Source organism: Dromiciops gliroides, chromosome 2 (genome assembly GCF_019393635.1).
Source record: "Dromiciops gliroides isolate mDroGli1 chromosome 2, mDroGli1.pri, whole genome shotgun sequence".
NCBI classification, from domain to species: Eukaryota; Metazoa; Chordata; class Mammalia; order Microbiotheria; family Microbiotheriidae; genus Dromiciops; species Dromiciops gliroides.
Window position 1 is genome coordinate 658,194,334 of NC_057862.1, and position 25,839 is coordinate 658,220,172.

At 38.6% G+C, this 25,839-nt stretch overlaps 1 protein-coding gene across 9 annotated transcripts in view; it reads left to right on the forward strand.

The window, feature by feature from the left end:
• Positions 1-25,839, forward strand: part of CNOT1 (CCR4-NOT transcription complex subunit 1) — a 98,130-nt gene that overhangs the window by 18,255 nt on the left and 54,036 nt on the right. For all 9 annotated transcript variants that reach the window (XM_043981414.1, XM_043981418.1, XM_043981416.1 and 6 more), the window contains exons 3-12: positions 14,359-14,466; positions 15,301-15,399; positions 16,222-16,290; positions 16,380-16,434; positions 17,858-18,061; positions 20,571-20,739; positions 22,078-22,204; positions 22,314-22,424; positions 24,345-24,515; positions 24,954-25,081. In XM_043981414.1, coding sequence (XP_043837349.1) covers positions 14,359-14,466; positions 15,301-15,399; positions 16,222-16,290; positions 16,380-16,434; positions 17,858-18,061; positions 20,571-20,739; positions 22,078-22,204; positions 22,314-22,424; positions 24,345-24,515; positions 24,954-25,081 — 1,241 coding nt within the window. The remainder of the gene's footprint in view (positions 1-14,358; positions 14,467-15,300; positions 15,400-16,221; positions 16,291-16,379; positions 16,435-17,857; positions 18,062-20,570; positions 20,740-22,077; positions 22,205-22,313; positions 22,425-24,344; positions 24,516-24,953; positions 25,082-25,839) is intronic.

The window sequence follows — 25,839 nt, forward strand, 5'->3', positions numbered from 1 at the left end:
AGTTGAAGTGAATGGTTTGATGACAGTTATTGTGGCTTTTTGTCTGTTTAGTGGTAGGGCAACTCTTCCCAAACTTCTCCTCAGTACTCTCGAGGCCAGTCACCAGCCAGTTGCACAGAAATTAAATGGTGTAGATCATGTTTTCATCATTTTGCTTATAGAGCTCTCTTTTTTTATCTCTCTAGTCTATTTTTCTCATTCGTGGAATAGATCAATACTAGTCAACCTAATAGAGTTTTTGGAGGAAAATGCTTTAATGTTAAACTTTTCTCTCTCTTTTTTTTTTTTTTTGGCGGAGCAATGGGGGTTAAGTGACTGAGGCTGGATTTGAACTTAGGTCCTCCTGAATCCAGGGCCGGTGCATTATCCATTTTTTCTTTCTAAATTTTTTTTTCCTTAAAATAGTATTTTATTTTTTCCAGTTACATGTAAAGATAATTTTCAACAGTCATTTTTATAAGATTTTGAGTTCCAAATTTTTCTCCCTTCCTACCTTGGCCACATCCTGTCCCCCTAAGCAATCAGATATAGGTGTTTTATATATATATATATATATATATATATATATATATATACACAATCACATTAAATGTATTTCCGCATTTGTCATGTTGTGAAAGAAGAATTAGGAAAAGGAAAAACCTCAAGAAAGAAAGAAAAACAAAACAAAATAAAAAGTAAAATAGTATGGTTCAATCTGTATTCAGATTTTGCAGTTCTTTTTCTGGGTGTGGAGAATATTTCCCATCATGAGTCTAAAGGGGGTATTATTTCAAAAAGGAACTTATAGAGACAAAGATAACACTAGGCAAAGTTGAAGAACAAGACACAATTCCTCTAACTTCCTTGTCCAAAATTGAACTCATTAGCTTTCGCTTAAAACCTTTTCTTCTTCCTAACTTCCCCATACTGTTGAGCTCCACCATTCTCCCAGTAACCGAGGCTCACAACCTAGGTGTCATTCCTTTACTCTCTCTGGCCTCCACTCTCATATCCAATCTGTTGCCAAGGACTCTTGATTTTACCTTTCTGGCTTGTGTCTTGTGTCCTTTTTTATTCTCTGACACTGTCCTCATTCTGGTGCAGGTTCTCAACACCTTACAGCAGGACTATTGTAAAAGCTGCTAGTAGGTCTGCTTGTCTCAGGTCTCTCCCCACTCCAGTCTGTCCTGCACTCAGCCATCAGTGATATTCCTAAAGTGCACGCCTGATAATGTCATTCCCTCCTCCCTCTCCATTACTTCGAGATCAAATATATTGTCATCTGGCATTCAAAGCCCTTCATAAGTTGTCCCTCTCTCTAACTTTCCAGGCTTCTTATATCTTTCTCCTCTTCCTTCCCCCCCCCAACACTCACACATTCTGTAATTCAGTGACACTGGTCTCCTTGCTGTTATTTGAACAACATACTTCTGACTAATGGCCATTTTCACTGGCTGTCTTCCATGCCTGGAATTCTCTGCTTCTTTATCTCATTTCCTTGCTTCTAGAAGTCCAGCCTTTTGCCAGGAAGCCTTTCCCAGTCTCCCTTAATGCTAGTGCCTTTCCATTCTTGATTATCTCCAATTTATCCTATATATGGCTTGTTTTTACATTATTGTTCTCTTGTTTACTCCATTAGATTGTGATCTTAACAACAGGTACTTTGTGCTTTTCTTTGTATCTCTAGCACCTAGCATGTTACCTGGCACATAGTAGGTGATTATTAAATATTTATTGACTAACAAAACACCATCTCCTGGTCACCACTTCATCCAAGTGTGTTATCTTCCCCTATTAGAATATCAGCTTCTTGGGGGCAAATTATCACCAGTGCTTAGCATAGAGGGGGTGGCACATAACAGTCACTGAATGTTTTTTGTTCATTCAATGTAGAAGAAAGTGTCTGGATCAGTCTGACTTTTCTTGCCTTTGAATTTTATTGTGCAGTTGGTCACAGTGATCCTCAAATGGCATTTTACATTCACTTGGGGAGGGGTGAGAGCATATAAAGACATAACAGCTAAACTTTATCAGAGAATTGTCTAGTTAAGATCAGTGCATAATTTCTGGCAGTCATTTAGGAACTAAATTTGAAAGAGCTCTGTGGTCTGTTAGGCTGTTGGCTAAGCTCACCAATAAACCTGTATCTTATACATGACATCTTAAACTGCTGTATATTCTGGTGTTCCATGAGAATGGTAGGAAGAAATGGGTTAAGGATCAATGAGATAACACAGTGGTTTAAGTTATTGAGAATAGAAGAATGATACTCTTTTTATTTTTTATTTTAATTTTTTTTTTAAGTGAGGCAATTGGGGTTAAGTGACTTGCCCAGAGTCACACAGCTAGTAAGTGTTAAGTGTCTGAGGCCGGATTTGAACTCAGGTACTCCTGACTCCAGGGCTGGTGCTGTATCCACTGCACCACCTAGCTGCCCCATGATACTCTTTTTAAACTATTTGAAAGCCTAGCTATCCTGGATAGATAGAAACCTAACAGTTTTGAACTGGGTTCCTTTTTCCATGAATAATTTTACATGTCCTTGGACCCTGGCCACCTCTTTCAGAGCTTCTTGCAGCCACTGCGCCCCCCCCCCCCAGCTTCTTCATGTTGCTTTTTCTTGCTACATCACTTTTTTAGGGTGGGCGGAAGATTTTTGGAAGCATATATCATGTCAAACGCTTTGTATTTGTAGCAGTTAAAATAAAATTCAGCCAACTTGTAGGCAAATGGAAGTTGGTAGGGAGTGCTTTTATGGGTAAGAGTGGTAGAAGAATGTATTCATATTCTGTTACCTATATTATTTGCTTGTGACAATATACAGTAAAACGAGAAATTTTAGTGCATTTTTGTTAGGGATAATACATGGATTCACTGAAGGATTTTTATTTTATTTTATTTTATTTTTTTGGGCAGGGCAATGGGGGTTAAGGGACTTGCCCAGGGTCACACAGCTAGTGTCAAGTGTCAGAGGCTGGATTTGGACTCAGGTCCTTCTGAATCCAAGGCCAGTGCTCTATCCACTGCGCCACCTCGCTGCCCCTCACTGAAAGATTTTAATGAAATAATCTTGGTGTTTTGGAAGTTACCATAGGTTTACCAGTAGAGTATAGCCCTGAAACACTGTAGGATAATGGAGCTGGAGCTGGCATGGGGACGTCTAGTTATATAGCTGTGAAATGTCGAGTCCTAAAGAGGTTAAGGATCTTCCCAAGATCACTTAAAGTAGCAAGCAGCAGAGAGAGAATTTTAACTTTGCCCTTTGACTCCAAACCAGGCTCTTGCCTACACTGCTCCCCTCAAGTCAGGGTGGGGAGAGAAAGAGAATGAGAACGAATGAGTTGTTATGAATGTTGTCTCTGTTCGTAATTGCCACAGATTGTGGAAGAAGCACATAGTACAGGGAGAAGAGTCCTGACTGGAGACAGTAGACCTGGGTTCAGATTCCATCATGGACACTTATTACTTGTGAGACCTTGGGTAAGGAACCTTTAGGTCCCAGTTTCCTTATCTGAAAAATGAGGGGGTTGGACTAGATGACTGCTGAACTCTTCTCGTTGTAAATTTGTAATCCTCTGATTTAGAAGTAGAAAGGAATTTTAACTGTCTTGTTGAGTTCCTCTTATTACATACAGGAAATGAGGAAATAGGCTCAGAAAAGTCAAGTGTCTTGCATGAAGTCACACAGGTGATAAATGTGAGGTCCTCTCAATACAAAAGTGGCATTTTGTGTTTGGCATTGAGTTGAATAAATTTTTGACACTCTTTAATTTTTGTCATGAAACTACCTTTAGCATATGAGATTAAACATACTTTGACTAGTCCATTTCCCCAAATTTAGCCTTGATTATATAATCTATAAGGTTTTCATTGGTGTTTAAACAAGTTTCTATGGCCATTGAAACTTGCTTTGCTCTATCTCTTGGGCAACTTAACCATTTTATGACCTGTGGCTAGATCATGTTGCAGCATTTCCCCTCCATTTGGAGAAGGGAACTTCTCTAATTTTGGAACAATCCTGCTTTACAGTATATTGGTATAGTTATCAGAGTTTATCATTTCCTCAATGGGGACAAGATTTCCAGGCTAATGACAGTTGAAAAAAAATTCCCCAAACCTTTTATTATTATACCTATGTCTCAAGGACAAACCTGTACTGACAATGCCTTGAGTGAAAAACTGAGTTTCATCAGTAAAAATTACTTTTCCAGTCTTCAGTATTCTAGTCTTTGGTTCTTCTAACTATAAGCCTACACTGCGTTGTAGAAACAGCAATAACAATGACTCCAGAGGCCAGAGCCCTTTTAAATACTTTGCTTGTTTTCTGAGGATTAATTAGGCTGTTTGCAACAATAGTTTGTTCTTGGCACGTTTTTCATTTTCAGCTGGACTTTACTTTGTGCTTTGGTGTGATTGATCCTGCTTCATTATGGGCTTGAACGATCCTTGAAACACTTGGCTTCTCCCCTACCCACAGTCAGTGTAACACCTTTAAGTCAATGAGGTGTGCTCTCTAAGAGCTGCTACCACTTTTGTAGTAAAAATGCAAAAATTTGAAGTAAAAAATCACAAGAATTAAGATACTTCAAAAGAGAACAATGAAACGTATGCACATTGCATGATACTCACCATTGAACTGATAGAATTGACTAAAACTGGGAAAACTAGTTTATTCTAATTTCATGCCCTCAGGTTCAAGTCATTCTCTGTCAGCCTCGTGTCAGAAGTACAGACACCATGATCATCACTTTAAGATAGTGAAATCAGCAAAATTATTGCTTGGCCCCGGTAACTTGCACACTGGTGTACCTCTGAGACAGGGTACAGATGGACAACAGGATGGGTCCAGCATTGAACAGAAGGAGGGGAGTGTGCTTTGGAAAATTGGAGGACTTCTATACCGACAGCAAGCTTCTCACAAAGTGAAGCCACATTTTGATTTTATTTGTTTAAAACACTCTGACGGGCAACCATTTGCTCTACAACCATGAGACATGGAATACAATTGCCTCAGAAGAATTAAAAGGAATATCATTCTGAGGGCAAACGAGAAGTGGGTGTGAACAGGCTAGATTATAAGCAATAAGGAGCTCAGAAAAACAGTTGCAAAAACATTATCAAAGATTATATGAGAGGAAAAGAAAATGGGCTGATTACATGGTCAAGAATAAGGCATAGGTGGACAGTCAGAGTGCCTCATCACTAACCTCCCAACATTGGGAGAAAAGGATGAAGGCCTTCTGTTTGTTGGGTCAACCCCCTCTGAAAAACTTAGTGGGAAGCCTGGAAGAGTCTCTTAGGATTGGCAGTCCAATCGCTCTCTCTTTTTTAAAGATTAAATTATAAATAAATTATAGCAAAATAATGAATTTAAAATAATAATCCTCACATTACTCAAAGCCAAACTTTCTCAGAGCTAATTTTAAACTTTAAAAAAAAAATTCCTTAGAGGATCTATACTAGATATGATATTTTATATAAATCAGTGATTTACTTTATGGCTATGGCAGAAAGTAGTTTTTAAAAAGTTATTTTCCAAGAAAAACTAAAACGTGTCATTGGGAAGTGAATAATCAATCATCAGTTTAGCAGCTTACTCGTGAATGTTTGGGTAATATATTTTAAAATCAACCATCAAAAATACAATCACTAGGGGCAGCTAGGTGGCGCAGTGGATAAAGCACTGGCCCTGGATTCAGGAGGACCTGAGTTCAAATCTGGCCTCAGACACTTGACACTTACTAGCTGTGTGACCATGGGCAAGTCACTTAACCCCTATTGCCCTAAAAAAAAAATACAATCACTGTATATACTGCTCCCTCCCCTTGATGAGGGTGTGGTAGTATTTAAATAAGGGAAGGGCCCTTAGACTAAAGGCTTTGTCTAATATTTTCCAAAGGAAGAATGTCATGCTGGATAGAGGGCTGACTCTGGCCTTCCAGAAGATTTGGGTTCAAAGTCCTACATCTCACATAACCTAGGTATATGTCTTTATGTGTGTTCTACACAACTTTTATTTTAAGCAGTGTTTCCCAATTGACACCAGTGGAATATCCCTTCACATACATATATAGACTTTAAAACTAAACATTAAATATTTTGTGTGTGTGTGTGTGTGTGTGTGTGTGTGTGTGTATCCCTAACTTGTTAAAATCAGTATTTGTTGTTGTAAAATGTCCAGGATAAAAAAACTAATAAATTTTTAAAAATTACTTATTTGTTTCTATTTCATGGTCTTCATCTTACTATTTAGAGAATAGGAGGTACCTAAAATTTGCAAGTGATTTCTAATTTTAGAATGAACCAGTCCATTTCTTTAAAAAAAAAAAAAAGAATTAATTTTTTCTCAATTACATGTAAAGACAATTTTTAACATTCATTTTTAAAAAATTTTGAGTTTTAATTTTCTCCTTCTCTCCCCCCTCCAGATTGGTAAGTGATTTGTTATACGTTGCAGTCATGTGCAATCATGCAAAACATATTTCTGTATTAGTCATGTTGTAAAAGGAAACACAGACCAAAAAAACTGAAAAAAATAAAGTGAAAAATAGTATGCCTTGATCTGCATTCAGACTCCATCAGTTCTTTCTCTGGAGGCTTTTTTCATCATAAGACCTTTGGCTAATTGGCTAATTGTCTTAGATGGTTGTATTACTGAGAATAGCTAAATCATCACATAGTATTGCTGTTACTGTGTACAGTGTTTTCCTGGTTCTGATCACTTTGTATCAGTTCATGTATGTCTTCCCAGGTTTTTCTGAAAGGATCCTGCTCCTCATTTTTTATAGCACAATAGTATTCCATCACAATCATATGCCACAACTTTTTTTAGCTATTCCCCCAATTGATGGGCATCCCCACAATTTCCATTTCTTTGCCACCACAAAAAGAATTGCTATAAATATGTGTGTACAACTAGGTCCTTTTCCTTTGATCTCTTTTGGGGCACAGACTAGTAGACTAATAGTAGTATTGCTAGGTCAGAGGGTATGCATAGTTTTGCCCTTTGGGCATAGTTCCAAATTGCTCTCCAGAACTGTTGGATCAGTTAATTTCTATAGGTACATTTAATAAACTGAATTATTACTTTTGTAATACCAGAGGAATCAAAGTATTTAAAGGACTTTGACCAGTTTACTTCTGTGACTTTGAAAACTCTTTCATAATCATTTATTGAATAGTAACTTTCAGGTTAGGGCAGAATTGCTGATTGTATTTAGGGATAGGGATTGACCCTGTCATTTTATTAATATAAGGTGACAAAATTCCCTTTAGCTGTTCAAGTTGGCATCTTCTCTGCAACAGCACAGACTAATTAAAGTGTAATTAGGGGAATATTTAACAAAATAAATAAAAATACTATGAAATGGTAATATGTGGTTTTCCAGGCCAGTCAGTTTTGGTCCCCAGGTATCCTAACATAGGATTTAGTGATCTTGTTTCTATTTTTTTGAAACCACCAGCCTAGATCGTTGAGTTTAAGTGACTTGTCCAGGGTCACACAAAGCAGTATGGGTTAGAGGTGGGACTTCAGTGTAGTTCTTCCTAGTGGTGAGGCCAGTTCTCTATCTCCTGTGAAATAGATGTCCAAACATTTTGGCTATTAAGAATTGGCCTTGGCAGTTTGCTGATGAAGAAATCAAAGCTATCTATTGCCATATTTTTAAAATGCTCTAAATCACTATTGATTAGAGAAATGCAGATTGAAACAACTCTGAGGTGTACCACCTCACACCTGCCAGATTTGCTAATATGACAAAAAAGGAAAATTATGAATGTTGGAGAAGCTGTGGAAAAATTGGAATCCTCATGCATTGTTGGTGGAGTTGTGAACTGATCCAACCATTCTGGAGAACAATTTGGAACTATGCCCAAAGGGCTATAAAGCTGTGCACATCCTTTGACCCAGCAATACCACTATTAGGTCTTTTTCTCAAAGAGATCATAAAAAAGGGAAAAGGACCCACATGTACAAAAATATTTATAGCTGCTCTCTTTGTGGTGGCAAGGAATTGGAAATTGAGGGGATGCCCATCAGTTGGAATGGCTGAACAAGTTGTGGTATATGAATGTAATGGAATTCTGTTGTGCTGTAAGAAACAATGAGCAGGCGGATTTCAGAGAAAGCTGGAAGGACTTACATGAACTGATCCTGAGTGAGATGACCAGAACCAGGAGAACATTGTACACAATATCAACAACATTGTGTGTTGATCAACTGTGATAGACTTGACTCTTCTCAGTAATATAGTCCAAGATAATTCCAAAGGATTCAGGATGGAAAATGCTCTCCAAATCCAGAAAAAAAGAACTGTGGAATCCAGATGCAGATTGAACCATACTATTTCTGCTTTTTTTGTTTTTCTTTTTTGAGGTTTTCCCCTTTTGTTCTGATTCTTCTTTCACAGCATGACTAATGCAGAGATAAGTTTAATGTGATTGTACATATATAACCTGTATCAGATTGCTTGCTGTCTTGGGGAGGGGGGAGAAAGTGGAGGGAGGGAGAAAAATTTGAAACTAGAAATCTTATAAAAATAAATGTTGAGGGGGCAGCTAGGTGGCTCAGTGGATAGAGCACTGGCCCTGGAGTCAGGAGTACCTGGGTTCAAATCTGGCCTCAGACACTTAACACTTACTAGCTGTGTGACCCTTGGCAAGTCACTTAACCCCCATTGCCTCACTTAAAAAAAAATGTTGAAAATCATCTCTACATGTAACTAGAAAATAATAAAATACTTTTATGATTAAAAAAAAAAAGAATTGGCCTTGGAACTGCCAAGTTGTTGAGGGAATTAGCAAGAAGTAGTGTATGATGTAACCTATTTGCAAAATGTAACCAAAATTTACTTGAACATATAATATGCAGTAACATTAAAAATTAAATTTTCTTTTCCATGATGATATCTATTCAACTTTAACATATCTTGGCAATCTTCATTTTTTTTTAAAGTATAATTGTTTTTTTACATTTTATCCATCCTAACATAGTACTCAAATTGTTTTTGTCAGCACATTAAGAAAATACTAGGTACAAGTGACTTGTAATTAGTTCTAATCTGACTTTTAATTGACCTTTTTGTAGCTTTGTGTAAATTGCCTAAATTTCTTCACTTATTAAGAGTAGCAGTAAATGTAACTTGTTTATAAGCCAGATGTGTACTGTATTTGGATAATGAATGAAGGAGTTGTCAGCAAGCATTTGAAAAGTATTGTTTATGCCACAGCCACTATGTTAAGTGCTGGGGATCCTAAGAAGGCAGAGAAGTCACTCTCCTCAGGGAGGGGGACTTGAATGGGGAAAGGCCTCTAGAAGGTGGGGGAACTGAAGCAGTGGTTACAAAGAGGGAGAACAGTCCAGGCATGAGAGTCAGCCAGATGTAAAGGCAAATGGAGTGTTGTATGGGAAAAAGTGCAAGCTGGATCATAGTCCATGAAGGGCTTTGAGGTATAAGGAGAGAAAGGGGCCAGGTTATAGAAAGCTACAAATGCCAAACAGAGAATGTGATATTTAATCCTGGAGGTAAAAGGGAGCCACTGGACCTTATTGGGTAGAGGATGTCAGGTTACACTCCATTTTAGGAGAATTACTTTGACAGCTGGATGAGTATAGATTGAAATGGGGAGAGACTTGAGAAAGAGGGACCACTTGGAAGACTTTGGCAATAGTCAAGACTGGAGGTGGTAAGGGCTTGAACTTAGGACGATGGGTGTATGAGTGGAGAGAAGACATGCACATGTCTAATACTCTATACACATATATGATGTTGTGAAGGTAAAAATGGCAAGATTTGGCAACAGATTGGATTTGTGGAGTGAGAGTGAGAAGTTGAATATGATATTGAGACTGACGGCCTGGGTGACTGAGAAAATGGTGGCACTCTTGCCAGTAACAGGAAATAAGTTGGGAGGGTTTGAACATGTTCCATTTGAGAGACCCATCAGGGCATTCAGTTTGAGATGTTCAAGGTGTAGTTTAGGAGGGAGGTTAAGGGTGGTTATGTGGGAATATAGATGGTGGGAATTACTTACCTAGAGGAGGAGCTGATGAGATCACCCAATGAGGTAGCATGTAGAATGAAAACAGAAGGGACCCAGAATAGAGCCTTGGAGGGCACACATGGTCTGGGATAGAGATCAAGAACAAGCAGAGGAGACTGAGCTGAAGTTCAGGGATTTGTCAGTTACTGTGTAGGATTCAAACTTGGGTCTTCCTGATTGCAAATTGAGCATTCATTAGTGTATCACCTGACTCGGCTCATTTTTGCTGTCCTTGTGTCTTAGTGCTCCTTGGACCTGTAAGTGAGTGAGATATTAGTGACGTCTTTGTCTGTGCTGAACTTCTCTATGCTTGTCAACTGCCAATGTATGAACAGTAAGATTGAAGTTTTTCTCTTAAGGTCTTATTCAACTTTTAACTTGGCACATCAGACCAATGATTAGGCTTCCCCTTTTAAGCCAGAATATTGTAATGATTAGTAAGCTCACAATCACAGAACACCTTCTGGTCTTTAGAAACTCTTTGCTTATGATGGCACAGTGAGGTTGGTAGTGCAGTTATCTTCCCTTTTTTAGAAATGAGATTGACTCAGTGAGGCAGTGATTCGCCTGACACACAACTAATCAATGTCAGTTGAGTCTTAGTTCATAGGATTGTAAGTATAGAGGTAGAAGGATCACTCTCTCTCTCCTCCCTCCCTCCCTCCCTCCTCCTCCTCTTCCTTCTTCTTTTCTCTCTCTCATATACCTATATATCTCTATATATCTTCGGTATTCAGTTGCTTTTTAGTCCATGTCCAATTCTTTGTGACCCCATTTGGGCTTTTCTTGGCAAAGATACTAGTGGTAGTTTGCCATTTCCTTTTTCAGCTTGTTTTATAGATGAGAAAACAAACAATTAAGTGACTTGCCCAGGGTCATGGAGCTAGTAGGTGTCTGAGGCCAGATTTGATCTCAGTCTTCCTGACTCCAGTCCCCGCACTATCCACTGCACCACCTAGCCGCCTGGAACAATAACGACATATACACACACATGCATACATGCATACATGCATGCACACACACATGCAATACATAAACATGCATACCTGTGCATATATCCGTGTTCTCTCACTTTATAGATGAGGAGACTAGAGGCTCTCTCTTGTAAAATGCTGTTTGTCCTTCCTTCCTTGAAGAGGACCAATGATATCAGGAAGTCGAGGTCTTGACTTGCAAGTGCATTGAATAGTCACCAGCTTCACCATTTGGGTCCAGTGGCAAGATACAGATTAGGATGACTGGAATTGGCCACCAGATGGAGTGGGGAAACCTTGGCCTTTTTAAGCTAAGGTCTTTCTCAGGTTTCAGTGTAAAGTGTTATGGAGTTAGTGGCAGAACTCAGGTGATTTGACTTAAAATCTAGTGCTTTACCCCTTTAAGACAGACTGACTCATTTTTCTGAGGAAATGACATGATCAAGGAACATTTGTTATAGGCCTTTACAACGGACTTGAATAGTGCAAGCTTTACTTCTTGAACTTGAATTTTTAGCCCCCATGTTTTACAGAGCCATACAATTCAATATCTAACTTCATATACTCTCTTCTTTTCGTAATTTCTTTCCTTTTTTTTGGCGGGGCAATGAGGGTTAAGTGACTTGCCCAGGGTCACATAGTAAGTATCAAGTGTCTGAGGCCAGATTTGAACTTAGGTCCTCCTGATTCTAGGGCTGGTGGTACTCTATCCACTTCACCACCTAGCTGCCCCTATATTTTCTATAGTAAAGAATAGGATTATCTATTTGCAGACTAGGAGTAATTAATGTAAATTAGTTGTTGGAAGAAGGATAAAGTACCTTACTCTTGTTTTACCAAGATCATTTTCCTTGATGTAGAAAACAAGAAAAACAGGTGTGTGGTTCAGCATTTTCTTGGTGACTTGCTGACCTTGAAGACTTTGAATGCTAGAATTGATTTAAAGATTTGCTAGATTATTTTTCTTTTTTGATATTTTTATACTGTAGTTTGGTCCTGGTTGGCAGATGAGAAACTCATGAATATATTAAATATGCAACATTTCTTGTATGTTGAATGTGATGTAGGTTGTTACTCTCCTGTCATTGCATATTAGGCTAGATTTCTTCAGAGGGAAGACCAAAATGAGACAGTCATTTAATGTTAGGGTGAATATAGCATAAAGGTCAGCAACCATTTCAGAGGGGCAGGGGGGGAAATGAAAACTAATTTGCATGCATGCAGCCTGTCCTGTTTAGTCAGTTGGCAGTCTTTCCTCTTGACTTTGGTCTTCTTCCAGTCCAAGTTCTTGGAATAGATAAATCTCTTGCCCTCTCCAAATCTGACTGGATACTAATTGACTTGGGAGCATTCTGAATGTTAAAGTTTAATATAAAATTACCTTGAACTTGGGTTGGAACAGCTGAAAACTTCTAAGAACAATGTTTTAAACTGCCCAGGTTTTAGTGGCACTAGATGTGCCCTTTATCCTTTGCCTTTTCTTTTCCTCACCTTGTCCCTTCCTTCCCCCCCCCCCCCCCCAAAAAAAAAAACCAAAAACTGCTTCAGAGGCTGTTAGGGCTACTTGACCACTCGGATGAGATGAGAATTGACAACTTTTTTCCTTCATTCTTTTGGAGGGGGTGGCAATGAGGGTTGTGACTTGCTCAGGGCCATACAGCTAGTATCAAGTATCTAAGGTAGGATTTGAACTCGGGTCCTCCTGAATCCAGGACTGGTGCTTTATCCACTACGCCACCTAGCTGAATGGAGGGCCAGTGGAAGTGCTTCATATCTTAACCATCTTCCATACCTCTTTCTGCCCTGTCTAGACCCTGGGCACTGTCATCTGATTCACCAAATGCAACTCAAAGTTCAGCCTTGACATTTGTCTCCCCACTGCATCCTTGGGGCCCTCAGGCCAGACTTCCTTTTATGTATGGTCTCTTCCAGTTTAGAGGATGAGCTTCTGGAGAGCAGAAATTATTGCACTTTTTATTCTTTGTATCACCAAGTGCTTAGATTAGTAGTTGGTCACATAGGAAATGTTTAAATGCTTTTTGATTTGTTCAAAACTACTATATTTGAACCCATAGCTTCTTTTTTCTCCTATCTTAATAGTATTTTCCCCCCAGTTACATGTAAAGATAGTTTTCAACATTCATTTTTTATAATATTTTGAGTTCCAAATTTTTCTTCCCTCTCCCCTCGCCTGATATAGGTTATATATATATACAGTCACATTAGACATATTTCCACATTAGTCATGTTGTGAAAGAAGAATCAGAACAAAAGGGAAAATCCTCAAAAAAGAGAAAAACCAACAAAAAGTAAAAAAAACAGTATGGTTCAATCTGCATTCAGATCCCACAGTTCTTTTTCTAGATGTGGAGAACATTTTCCATCATGAGTTCTTTTGAATTGTCGTGGATCATTGCAATAGCTTCTTTTTTGAAGTTTGTTGTTGTTTGGTCATTTTTGAGTTATGCCTGACTCTTTGTGACCCCTTTTGGGATTTTCTTGGCAAAAATATTAGAGTGGTTTATCATTTCCTTCTCCAGCTCATTTTAGAGATGAGGAAACTGAGACAAATAGCATTAAGTGACTTGTCCAGGGTCACACAGCTAGTAAGTATCTGAGCTGGATTTGAACTCAGGTCTTCCCGACTCCCAAGCCCAGGACCATATCCACTGCGCCACCTAGCTGCCCTTAAAAAAATTTTTTTGGGGGGGTTGGGGCAATGAGGGTTAAATGACTTGCCCAGGGTCACACAGTTAGTAGGGCTGGTGCTTTATCTACTGTGCCACCTAGCTGCCCCCCTAGTTGCCCTTTTTTAGGTAGACAAGTTTAAAAAGTTAGGACAAGGGGCAGCTAGATGGCACAGTGGATAGAGCACTGGCCCTGGAGTCAGGAGTACTTGAGTTCAAATCCGGCCTCAGACACTTAACACTTACTTGCTGTGTGACCCTGGGCAAGTCGCATAACCCCAACTGCCTCATGAAAAAAAAAAAAGAAAAAAGTTAGGACAGGTTACAGGGTTGGGAAGATGTTTAATTTAGCTAAATTTAGAAAAATGATATCATTATCCAAACATGGCCCATGTGAAATGTTACTGGTTTAGTTTTCTGTACCTTCAAGATTAGAGTAATTGCACCGTATCTCTTGATGAAAATGATTTTAAGATTCCCCCATTTGTCTGTGATGATGGAATGATTTAAATACAGATTTCATTATTTATAAAGTCAGTAGAACCTGTATCTCAGCTTCTTCTGTAATTGAATATTCATTGTAGATTGAGAATTGTTTGTGACTTGGGTTTTAAAGGAAAGAAATGTATTCTTTTTCCTGTTCTGAATGAAGATATATTCATTGGTTTCTTCAGATTGTGAATCGACACGGCCCGGAGGCAGATAGGCATTTATTACGCTGCCTATTTTCTCATGTGGATTTCAGTGGCGATGGTAAAAGTAGCGGCAAAGATTTTCATCAGGTACTTGTTACATATAATCAAATTGTATTTTTTTTTAACCACACAGTTTTCAATTTTGGCACAGAATATTCAGTGACAGTGATAAATCAGTTAAATTCCTTTGAAGATAATCCTCTTTAATAACTGGGAGGGGGATTGATAGGGAATTTTAGTTCACATAGCTCTACAACAGTGGGCTTAGTGGCTAAAGAAGAGGCAGTGATGCTGTCTGGGGTATAGAGCTTTTAAGGGTCCTGGATCTAGTTTAGGGAACGTATGTTTTCTTGGGACTTTTGTCACCTGAAAGTGGAGTCGGTGCTAACTGACTCTGGGATCGTCCTAAGGGAGGTAGGACACTCTCTGCCCCCAACCCCCCAATCAGAAATTAGAAAGCAGCAACTCTTCTTGTGGAGGACAGAGGGAGTGCCCTGGTAAGGAAAGGGGACACTCCATCTTCTGCCTCCTAATCTCTTTATCCCTTTGGTAATGAATCTGAAGTGGTGTTGGAAATCTTTTTGCTTAATACAAGTATTACTGCATGGACATAGTGGCATTTGTACCGGTTGTAAACATTACGTTTAAACAATAGATTTGTCCTTCATCTCTGTATTAAGAGAAGTGTTCACTCATCTGCTTAGGACTAGTATCGATCATTGCATTTATTTAGCTGTCTTTAGTTTTGTTTTTCTAATACAGAATTTTTAAAAGTTGCCTTAAGTAGTGAGGGAAAATATTCTAATAGATTTATATAACTTTTATTTTTTAAAATGTGAGGAAATCATGTGCTTATGTTATGCATTTGAATGGTTATTTAAACAATTTGAATAGTTACTAATTGTTCTTTTTTTTTTTTAGACTCAGTTTCTGATTCAGGAGTGTGCATCACTGATTACAAAGCCAAATTTTATCTCGACACTGTCCTATGCCATTGATAATCCATTGCACTATCAGAAGGTTTGTATGCCTTATAATTTTTATCCTTTGAACTGGATAATTAGGTTTTTTAGAAGAGCCAGTTTATCTTTCTCAGATGTAAAGATCTCAGTAAAGATTACAATGCGTTAGTATTATGCTGTTGTTAAACACCAAGTGATACAGGATCTTAGATTTTTGATCTTAAAGAGACCTTAGGGGTCAGCTGGTCAACCCTTTAATTTTGTAAATTAGGAAATTTTATTCCGGGACAATGCGAGTGATGTTCCTGAAGTCTCACAAGTACTAAAAAGACGTGGGATTCAAACCCAGTTTTCTCATTCCACATTCAGTTCTTCTTTCCACAGCTTTCATGTTAGCTTTCATTGTTGTTAACTGTTGGCATTGTGACCATGTCTCTCTAATGAAATGCAGTGATAAAATAGACTGCTTCAAAGTTTGGATTGTGTTCTGCAGTTGCCTCCTGTTGTAAAGAGAAGAGGAAACATGACCAGCTTTAAAGAGTTTTGAACTTATTGCCAGAAGACCTGGACTCTTTGGGGGGGGGGGGGGAGATGGGGGTTAAGTGACTTGCCCAGGGTCACACAGCTAGTAAGTGTCAAGTGTCTGAGGCCGGATTTGAACTCAGGTCCTCCTGAATCCAGGGCTGGTGCTTTATCCACTATGCCACCTAGCTGCCCCAAAGACCTGGACTCTTAACACTTTAAGTTTGTGAGGGTTCTAGTGGCAGGCCCTCTATAGAATAGTTTTGCTTAACTTCACTGGTACCCAGAACAAGGAATAGATAGAAGTTTTAGAAAACTTAATAAAGTCATTCATGTGTTACAATTTCATTGGTTTCAGAGTCTAAAGCCTTCACCCCACTTATTTGCCCAGCTGAGTAAAGTTCTCAAGTTAAGCAAGGTTCAAGAGGTAGGTGATTTTGGATTGTGAAGGTAAGATGGGTTAAGTTGGAATTAGCATACCAAGGTTTTTACCTTGATCTCATTTTCTTGTTTCAGGTCATTTTTGGTCTTGCTCTCTTGAATTCTTCCAGCTCTGATCTACGAGGTTTTGGTAAGTTGAATAAGGAATTCCTATTCTTTAAAAGTAAATAGAACTTACCTAGGCCACTTCATTGGATGTTTTGTCTTCTTGTCTAACCTTGGTTGCCTATTGGATGTTGAAAAAATAAGTAGTCACTTAATGGTTGAGTTCATCTTGTGATAACCCTAGTTCTTAGCAGTACTTTGAAAGGAAGTCAGACTGTAGGAAATCTGAGATGATCATCTTGTAAACCCATTTCTGTGTGTCCCTGCTGATTACTGGAAGCCACGGTACTTTGAATATTTTCTTTAAACTTGATAGACTGTTTCTTATATTTGGTGCTTGCTTAACTTTGAAGAACCATAGCCATGACTTCTAACAAAAGTTTGAGCATTATTTAATTGATGTCTTTTTGTATCAGTCATTCCCAGCTATCACCTACCCCCATCCTCCAGTAAACTGTCTTGTAATAGCTAACATCTATACAGTGCTCAGTATGTGCCAGGCACGGTGCTAAGTGCTTTGTAATTCTCTCATTTGATCCTCACAACAACCTTGGGAAGTAGGTGCTGTTGTTATTCCCGTTTTACAGATGAGGAAATGAAAGTTAAGTGACTTGTCCAAGGTCAGACAACCAGAAAGTCTCTAACTCATTCTTTCTGACTCCAGGCCTTACCATCTATCTGCTGTGCCATCCAGCTGTCTCAGAGAAAAACTTAAGCACAACCAATCAACATATTGACCATGTCTTAATAACCTGCTTTTTCCTTTTCATGTTTTTTGTTTGTTTGTTTTTTGGTGAGGCAATTGGGGTTAAGTGACTTGCCCAGGGTCACACAGCTAGTAAGTGTTAAATATCTGAGGCTGGATTTGAACTCAGGTCCTCCTGAATCCAGGGCCAGTGCTCTATCCATTGTGCCACCTAGCTGCCCTCCTTTTCATGTTTTAGTTTACAATATTTGTGTCTCTTTGGGGGGGTTGTGGGGGATGGGATGGAGACTTTTTAAAAAAGCATTAGTGACCAGGGCCAGACTGTATGGGCCTTTTCTTTTTTTTTTTTTCTTTTTTTAGTGAGGCAGTTGGGGTTAAGTGACTTGCCCAAGGTCACACAGCTAGTAAGTGTTAAGTGTCTGGGGTCGGATTTGAACTCAGGTACTCCTGACTCCAGGGCCGGTGCTCTATCCACTGCGCCACCTAGCTGCCCCCTGTATGGGCCTTTTAACATAGCTTTATTTTAGGCTCGGGTACCCTTTAAAATGTAATTAGTTGTATGCCAGGGTCAGCCTTGAACCTGGTCTGCTGTGACAGTGTTAGAGTTGGGGGCAAGAGGAAAATAAAGGGTGGGATTTTGAGAGGCAGCAGAGAAGCACTGGGTTCGTAGGAAGGGGTTTGGTTTTTGTTTTTGTCTTTTTTAATAGCACAGAAATAATGGCTTATTGGTTTCTCCTTCTAGCTGCCCAATTTGTCAAACAGAAGCTTCCAGATCTTCTGCGTTCTTACATTGACGCAGACGTCAGTGGAAATCAAGAAGGTGGCTTCCAAGATATTGCCATAGAGGTCCTCCATCTCCTCCTCTCCCATCTCCTTTTTGGGCAGAAGGGAGCTTTTGGGGTTGGACAGGAACAGATCGACGCTTTTCTTAAGACACTGCGTAGAGGTAAGAGCCTCCTCTGCCTGTTTGGTGTACTGCTCTGAATGGCAGTCCTTAGGCACCTTCATTTTAGCTGATTGGGGGCCGGGCTACAAAGGGAGACATCCTAAAAGCAGGGCAGAGCATTTTGTGCTAGGAATTCTTGATGGTGTTTCATTTTCTTTCACCTATCTTGTGATTCCCATACTGGGGTCTTTTACTTGGAGAGAAGGTTAAGTGATCTAATAAGCCCTATGGTGGAACTCGAATTCATACTTTAACTGGAAGAATATAGTTCTCCAGTTAGATATTCTAGGATAAGAGCAACAAAGGGCTTTGAAGAAGTTTAAGAACAGTGCTTGACATGGTGTGAACTTTGGGAGCAGCTGTAGTTAAGTCTAAACAAATCTGCCCTGAACGCTGAACACGAGAGCAGTCAAGAGGTTGTCATCAGTTCTAAGGCTTTCCCCACGTTTTGTTTTTCTCTTGGTAGTTTAGATAATTAAAACAAAGTAATAGTTTTTAGTCTCAGCATGTGGTCCTGAATGCTTCGGCTTTGGAAAGGGTCCTCATGGTAATGGGGCATAGATGTTGTTGTCATTGATGCTGGCCTTTCTTGGTGTCGCCCAGGGTTTGTGGGTGCCATTTTGAGTTGCATTATTTCATCTTCTCAGTTAAAGGAAGCAAATGGGAACATTCATACTTCTCTTTCCAGATCTGGGATTGGAAATCCATTGGCAGTTTGCTAATGGGGAAAACCAAGTGATATTGTAAATGTTATCAAACTAACACTGACTGGTTATTTTTAATCTAATTAAAATGAAAGCTCTTAGGCTAGAGTACTATAAACCAAAGTCATCTTTCTTCCCTGAATGCTGCCCTCTCTGAGCTTTGATAGTCCTCTCAAGGACATTACCATCCTCCCATTAACCCATACTTGGGACCACAGGGTGATTCCTACAGCTCCATGCAGTCTAGTCCTGCATTTCTGTTTTTTCAGCATTTCTCACTCACAAGTACTAAAAAGACCTTCTCTTTACTCAGATCTTTCTCCTTGGTTTAGGCCATTACCACTTCTCTTCTGGGGCACTGAAATAGTAACTGGTCTGTATCCACCCACTCGACCACCAAAGTGATTTTTCTTTTCTTTCTTGATTTCTTTCCAGGGTCACACAGCTAATAAGTGTCAAGTGTCTGAGGCTGGGTTTGAACTCAAGTCCTCCTGAATGCAGGGCTGGTGCTTTGTTCACCTAGCTGCCTCCTCAAAGTGATTTTCTTACAGCATAGCTTTCTGTTCCCTCCAAGATCAAACAGAGATTCTTATTTGGCATTTACAGCCTGCCCCATACCTTTCCAGTATTTTTAGACTCCCTTCTTTGTGCTCCAGCTTGCTTTCTGTTCCTCTCACATGCTGCTCCAATTTCCCATTTCAGTGCCATTTGTCCCCCATTTCTAAAATGTTCTCCCCTCATCTTCACCTCTTCCCTAGCTTCCTTCAAGATTTCATCTCAAACCTTGTCTTCTTCAGGAAGCCTTTCCCAGGCCTCCTAGCTACTACTGCCTTCTTTGAGGTTATTCTCCAATTATTCTATTTATCTGGTATTTACCTCTTGTCTCTTCTGTTAGAAAATAAACTGCATGAGGGCAGGGCCTGTTTTCCCTGTCTGTTCCATTCCTAAGGCATCTTTTCCAAAGGAAAACTAATAGGAGTGCATTTGTATGCTTAACAGGGTCATGGGCACATTTTAAATGCTTAATAACTGCTTCATGACTGACTGACAAGAAGCATGGAAAGTAGGAAGTTAGGTATTAAAATGAGCTCAGTAACTCATCCTAATATTCATTCTAGGATTGATCAATACAGAGCCTTGTTTTGACTATGAACCTGTAAATGACTGGAACCGAGTTTTTTTGGGGAAGTGGAAAATAGCTTGTTTAATATTCGATTAACATAGGAATTATCTGGGGCAGCAAAGTGCCACAGTGGATATAGTACTGGGCCTTAAGTCAGGAGGATCCAACTTTGTGAGTTCAAATCTGGCTTCAGACATTTCCTAGCTGGGTGACCCAGGGCAAGTCTCATATCCCTGTTTGCTTCAGTTTCTTTATCTGTCAAATAAGCTGGAGAAGGAAAAGGCAAAGCACTCCTGTCTCTTTGCCAAGAAAACTCCAAAGGGGGTCACAAAGCGTTGTACACAACTGAAAAATGACTCAACAGCAATAACAAAGTAATTGTCTTAAGGTAGTTGGGTGGCTTAGTGAATAGTGTGCTGGGCTTGGAGTCAGAAAAACCTGAGTTCAACTCTAGCCTTAGGTAACTATCTGTGTGATCCATGTCAAATCCTAACCATTGCATACTTCAATGTCTGCAACTGTAAAAATGGGGATAATAATAGCACCTACCTCACAGGGTTTTCAGGATCAAATGAGATAATTGTAAAGTGCTTAGCACAGTGATGGTTGAATAGTAGTTGTTATAAATATAAATATAAACATTATTATTAATTAGTTTTTAACCATCCCTCTTCTCAAACAGATTTTCCCCAAGAACGTTGTCCTGTGGTGCTTGCACCACTACTTTACTCTGAAAAACGGGACATTCTAATGGACAGGATCCTGCCTGATTCTGGAGGGATAGCTAAAACCATGATGGAGAGCTCTCTGGCAGACTTCATGCAAGAAGTAGGCTATGGCTTCTGTGCAAGGTTGGTAGTAATAGTATTACTTTAAAAAATTATCTATGAATTCCATTACGGATTTCTGAAATATGTTCCTGGTATTATAGATTTTGCTACACATGGCTTTACTTTGATTGTATTTTTAAAAACCAAAAACAAACCACTGATGCCTTTTATATTTCTGAATGTATCCCTTTTTATTCCAGAAAGTTAGCCCTTATAACAAAAAATAAAGGGAGGGGGGAATTTGGCAAAACCACCCAGTCTATTGAAAACATCTGACATTATTTGTTATCCTGCACCCATAGTCTAACTCTGTCTCTGCAAAAGGGGAGAAGAGGTGCCTCCTTTGGTGCCAAACTTAGTTATCAGTTCCTAGCATTCAGCTGTGAATATTTTGTAGTTTCAGTTTGCATTATTTTAGTCTGTATTTCTTTTTCATGCTTCTGGTTACTTCACTTTGTGTCAGTTCAGATCAGGTTTCCCTTGTGTCTTTGTATTCATGAATCATTGTTTATAGCTGCTAATGATAATAATAATAATGATAATAGCAGGGCCCTAACATTTATATAATGCCTACTGTGTTCCAGGTACTTGCTAAGTGCTTTACAAGGATTATCTCATTTGATTCTCATTACAAGCAGAGGAAGGAGATATTATCCCCATTTTGCAAATGAGGAGGCAGACAAGTTAAGGGACTTGCCCAAGGGTCATAGAGCTATTAAGTGTGAAGACTGGATTTGAATTTAGGTCTTCCAGAGTCCAGCCTGGTGGTCTCTTCACCAACCCACTGGTCCCCCCCCCAAAAAAAAGCAATGTTGCATTATATTCATGTGCCTGCCATAACTTGTTTAGCCATTCCTATGAGCATTTACCCTTTTTTTTAATGTCCTTGACCTCTTTCATTCAGTTGTATGCTTAGCAATGAAACCTTTGAGTCAGAGATTATGAACATGTTAAACAGCTTCTTTCCATAATTCCACATTGTTTTCTAAATATACAGCAACAGTGCATCACTATCCCTCTCTGCTCACAATAATTCCCAATGTTAATTGTTTCCGTTTGTGGTTATTATTTTTCCCTTATGATTAGTTAAGTCAATTTTGTACTGCCAATCTAGCATTATTAAAATAATACAAAGTGGGTCAAAGTACCTAGGCTATATAATTTATGCAAACACCCCTCAAAAATTGTTGGTCATACTTTTCCATGTATTTGACTTTTACAAAGTTAACTGAAAAGTTCCATGGTTAGACTGTATCCCCAGCACTTAGCATCATGCCTTGCACACAGTAGGTAATTAACTAATGTTTATTGACTGGTTCATTTTTTAATATAGCATCTGTTTTAATGTTTTTCTTTCAGTATTGAAGAATGCCGCAATATAATCATGCAGTTTGGTGTTCGAGAGGTTACAGCTGCTCAGGTTGCCAGGGTTTTGGGAATGATGGCTCGGACGCATTCAGGGTTGACAGATGGCATTCCATTACAGGTGAGTGTCAGAGACCAAACGTTTTACCAAATGACTTTTAATAGTCTAGTTTCTTCATCCAGCCATTTCTTATGTTTTGATTTGCTAATGAAAAGTTCTACTTTTTCAGTCTATCTCAGCTCCTGGCAGTGGAATATGGAGTGATGGAAAAGATAAAAGCGATGGAGCACAGGCCCATACCTGGAATGTTGAAGTCTTGATTGATGTTCTCAAAGAGTTGGTGAGTTTGTTGCCATTGTTAAATTGAAGTGTTCTGTGAAGTAGATTCCAAAGGAAAGAATTATCAAGGAGTAAACTGCCTTAGTTGGAGGATAACAGCAGTATTCATTCCCAAGGCAAATTTTCCCTTTTTTCACATTTCCTTTACTACATTCCCCTAGCAAATGAATAGGAAAAAAAGTTAGGTGATGGAACAGATAGGATTGTAAATAATGGAATGAATTTGTGGAAAGGAGATAATCAAAGACAGTTGGATAACAGTGATCATTCCTTCAGTAACACAGTCCTTTGCCGACTTCTTTTGGGCACTAGAAGATAGTGCCAGGAAAAGAGGATGAGTAAGAAACAGAAGGAATCACCCAGGGAAGCCTTCAGAAGTATTTTCTGAAGAAAAGAGTGAGGTTTTGAGGGTAGGGATGATGAAATTAAATGAAGGTCCTAGTTTGCCTATATAAATAAACATCCCTTGGAGAATAATTGAGGGTGTTAATGGAGTTTTCTCAAGAAAAATATCCAAAGTCATCAAACCTGTACTTCATTTTCCCTTACCATTAGGTTAGCCACAGACTATTGTGACTGGTAAAACTAACCCCTGGTAATAATATTCTCACACCATATTACTATACCTTGAATAGTCAGATTATTCTGCAATGTTAAAATCCTCCTTAGGACCTAAACTAAATGACATTTTAAGTATAATTGAAAGGAAGTTTTGAAATGTAGGAAGTTTTTGGAGTTCTTGGCATCAAAAAAAGGTCATGATGATAGTTTTAGGTTGTATCTTAATTTAGATTTATACTTCCATTCAGTTTCTTCTCTCTGTCCCTTTTGCCTCCATATTACAGTATACACCTGTCGGCCAGCTTTTAAGTGTATTTCATAAAATTATGAAACAGTCCTTTCATTTTTGTCTTGTAAGTGGGATAGTAGCTGTTTTCTTGTAAAGCGAGATGAGGAAAAATAGTCATCTGGAAAAGGTCAATTTTATGTGAAGTTTATATTTGAAATTTTGGTTTTCTTTAAAGAATGTTGTTATTCCGATTAAATTATAGCTGTAATCTTCTATTTGATTTGATTCAGTGTAATACATGCATTTATTTAAATGCTTGTCATAATCTTTGGTTAAGAGGATTATGTAATATAGCTTATACAGAATGTTGACTGGATCTTCAACACCATCACTGTGACCATTGTGCTGTTTTTGAGCTTTATGAAATTGGTTGGTTGTGATAAATATATTTAAAATTTTTTCATTCTTCATAGCTTTCTTTTCAGGGTAAAGGTGGTAGAATTTTGACATAGAGAAAATGGAGGATGCCTAAAGCACGTGAATGGGAACTGTGAATTGGAAAGCCACAGCTTTCCTATAGCCTGTTTTGATAATTTAAAAAATTATATCCTACTAAAGTTGAGGGCTCCCTCCTCTAGCCTCTCTTTATATTGAATTAGCTTGATCTGGTAATACTGTTTTTGTTTGTTTTTTTTTTAAATAAAAGTATTTTATTATTTTCCAGTTACATGTAGAGATAGCTTTCAGCATTTGTTTACATAAGATTTCCAATTTCAAATTTTTCTCCCTCCCATCCCTCCTCCCCCAGACAGCAGGCAATCCGATATAGGTTATGTACGTACATACACACACACACACACACATACATACACACACACATGCATACACACACAAATACACACACATACACATACATAACAACATTAAACATATTTCTGCATCAGTCATGCTATAAGAGAAGAATCAGAGCAGTAAGGAAAAACTTCAAAATAGAAATGGTAATACTGTTTTAAAGCTACTATTTGTAAGGGGGAAAAACCCAAACTACAAACTTCCCCCAACTCTAATTTTAGATGATTTGCAAGTTGTATTGCAGGCTTATTTGTTTATATATTTCCCTCCTGGTTTTAGAATCCAAGTTTGAATTTCAAGGAAGTAACTTATGAACTGGACCATCCTGGATTTCAAATTCGTGACAGCAAAGGACTTCAGAACGTGGTATATGGCATTCAGAGAGGTCTAGGCCTGGAAGTCTTCCCAGTGGACCTTATTTATAGGCCTTGGAAACATGCAGAAGGCCAGGTAAGCCTATATTACATAATTTTTACAAGAGGAAAGTAATGATAGTGTTTAACTTGTGGATAAAGTATTATGTACCTATATTACTTGATTTCTTGTAAACGATAAATAAACTTTCTTTACTTTAAAAGAATGTGATTGCACTTCTATTAGCCTCAGTTTAAATATAAAGCATGCTCAATCTAGATACAACCATCCAGCTGTTTGCACAAGAATCCCCACAGCAAATCATTGCAGTGGTTTCCTTGGGATTTTATAGCCGAGTCATTTGTAGGAATGTGAAGAGTGTCTGGAGAGACTCACATTTTTCCATTTTCTTGTACTGTTGAGTATGGTATTATAGTGCTTCGTTTATGTAAAAGGCATCTTAAATTTGGAGGAATTCAGCCAGCAAGTCCTAAAGGAGGAGGTACAGTAAAATTTGTATTTTTCTTGTCCTAGCTCTCCTTCATTCAGCATTCACTGATAAATCCAGAGATCTTCTGTTTTGCTGACTATCCCTGTCACACAGTTGTCACCGACATCCTCAAAGCACCACCAGAGGATGACAATCGAGAAATTGCCACATGGTAAATCTTGTTTCTTATTTTCCTACAGTGAGAATTGGATTTCTCTTTCTTTTGAAATGGATAGCTTTTAATAGTCAACAGATTCAGTGCATTGTGTATTAGCAGTAAAGGATCTAGGTACTTTTGTAGTCTGCTTGTTATGTAAGGTGGGTTATGTGAAGAGTGTTGTTACCTTTGGCTGTTTCCTTCTGGTATAAGAGGAAAGTTGTGCGATATTTTCTTAAAACTTCCTTTTATTAGCATTGTATCTAGGTATTTGCTTTTGAGCTACCTGAGGTTAGGCTTGTTCCAGAGTTGGGAATTTGAGAGTTAACAAGTGGTTATTGGATTTGAGGCCAGAATTTCACACTTCCTGAAATAGTGTTAATTATTTCTTTTCTCCTTTCCCTCTTTATTTGCTTTCTCCCTCCCCCTTCTTCCCTTCTTTCTTTTTTGAGGGAAAGACAAAACAGCAGCATAATTATAATTTAATTGGTGGTAACATATAGGTTCATTTCAACTAAGAAGATGAAGTTGCTGATTTATCGGGGGTGGTTGAGATGTATTTTCTGTTGGATTGTTTCTCTTGTCCTGTTAATTGTTTCTTAATTTACATAAATAGCTAGACTTTTCTAGCTTCTTTTTGTTTAGGAAGATAACTTTTGTTCCTTCTCTCCCCCGACCCCACAACTTCTCCCCCCCCTTTAAAAAAATGGAAGAAACTTTTATCCTAAGGATGTGTATAAAATTAACCTTTTAGGAAAGATGTCTTTGTATCC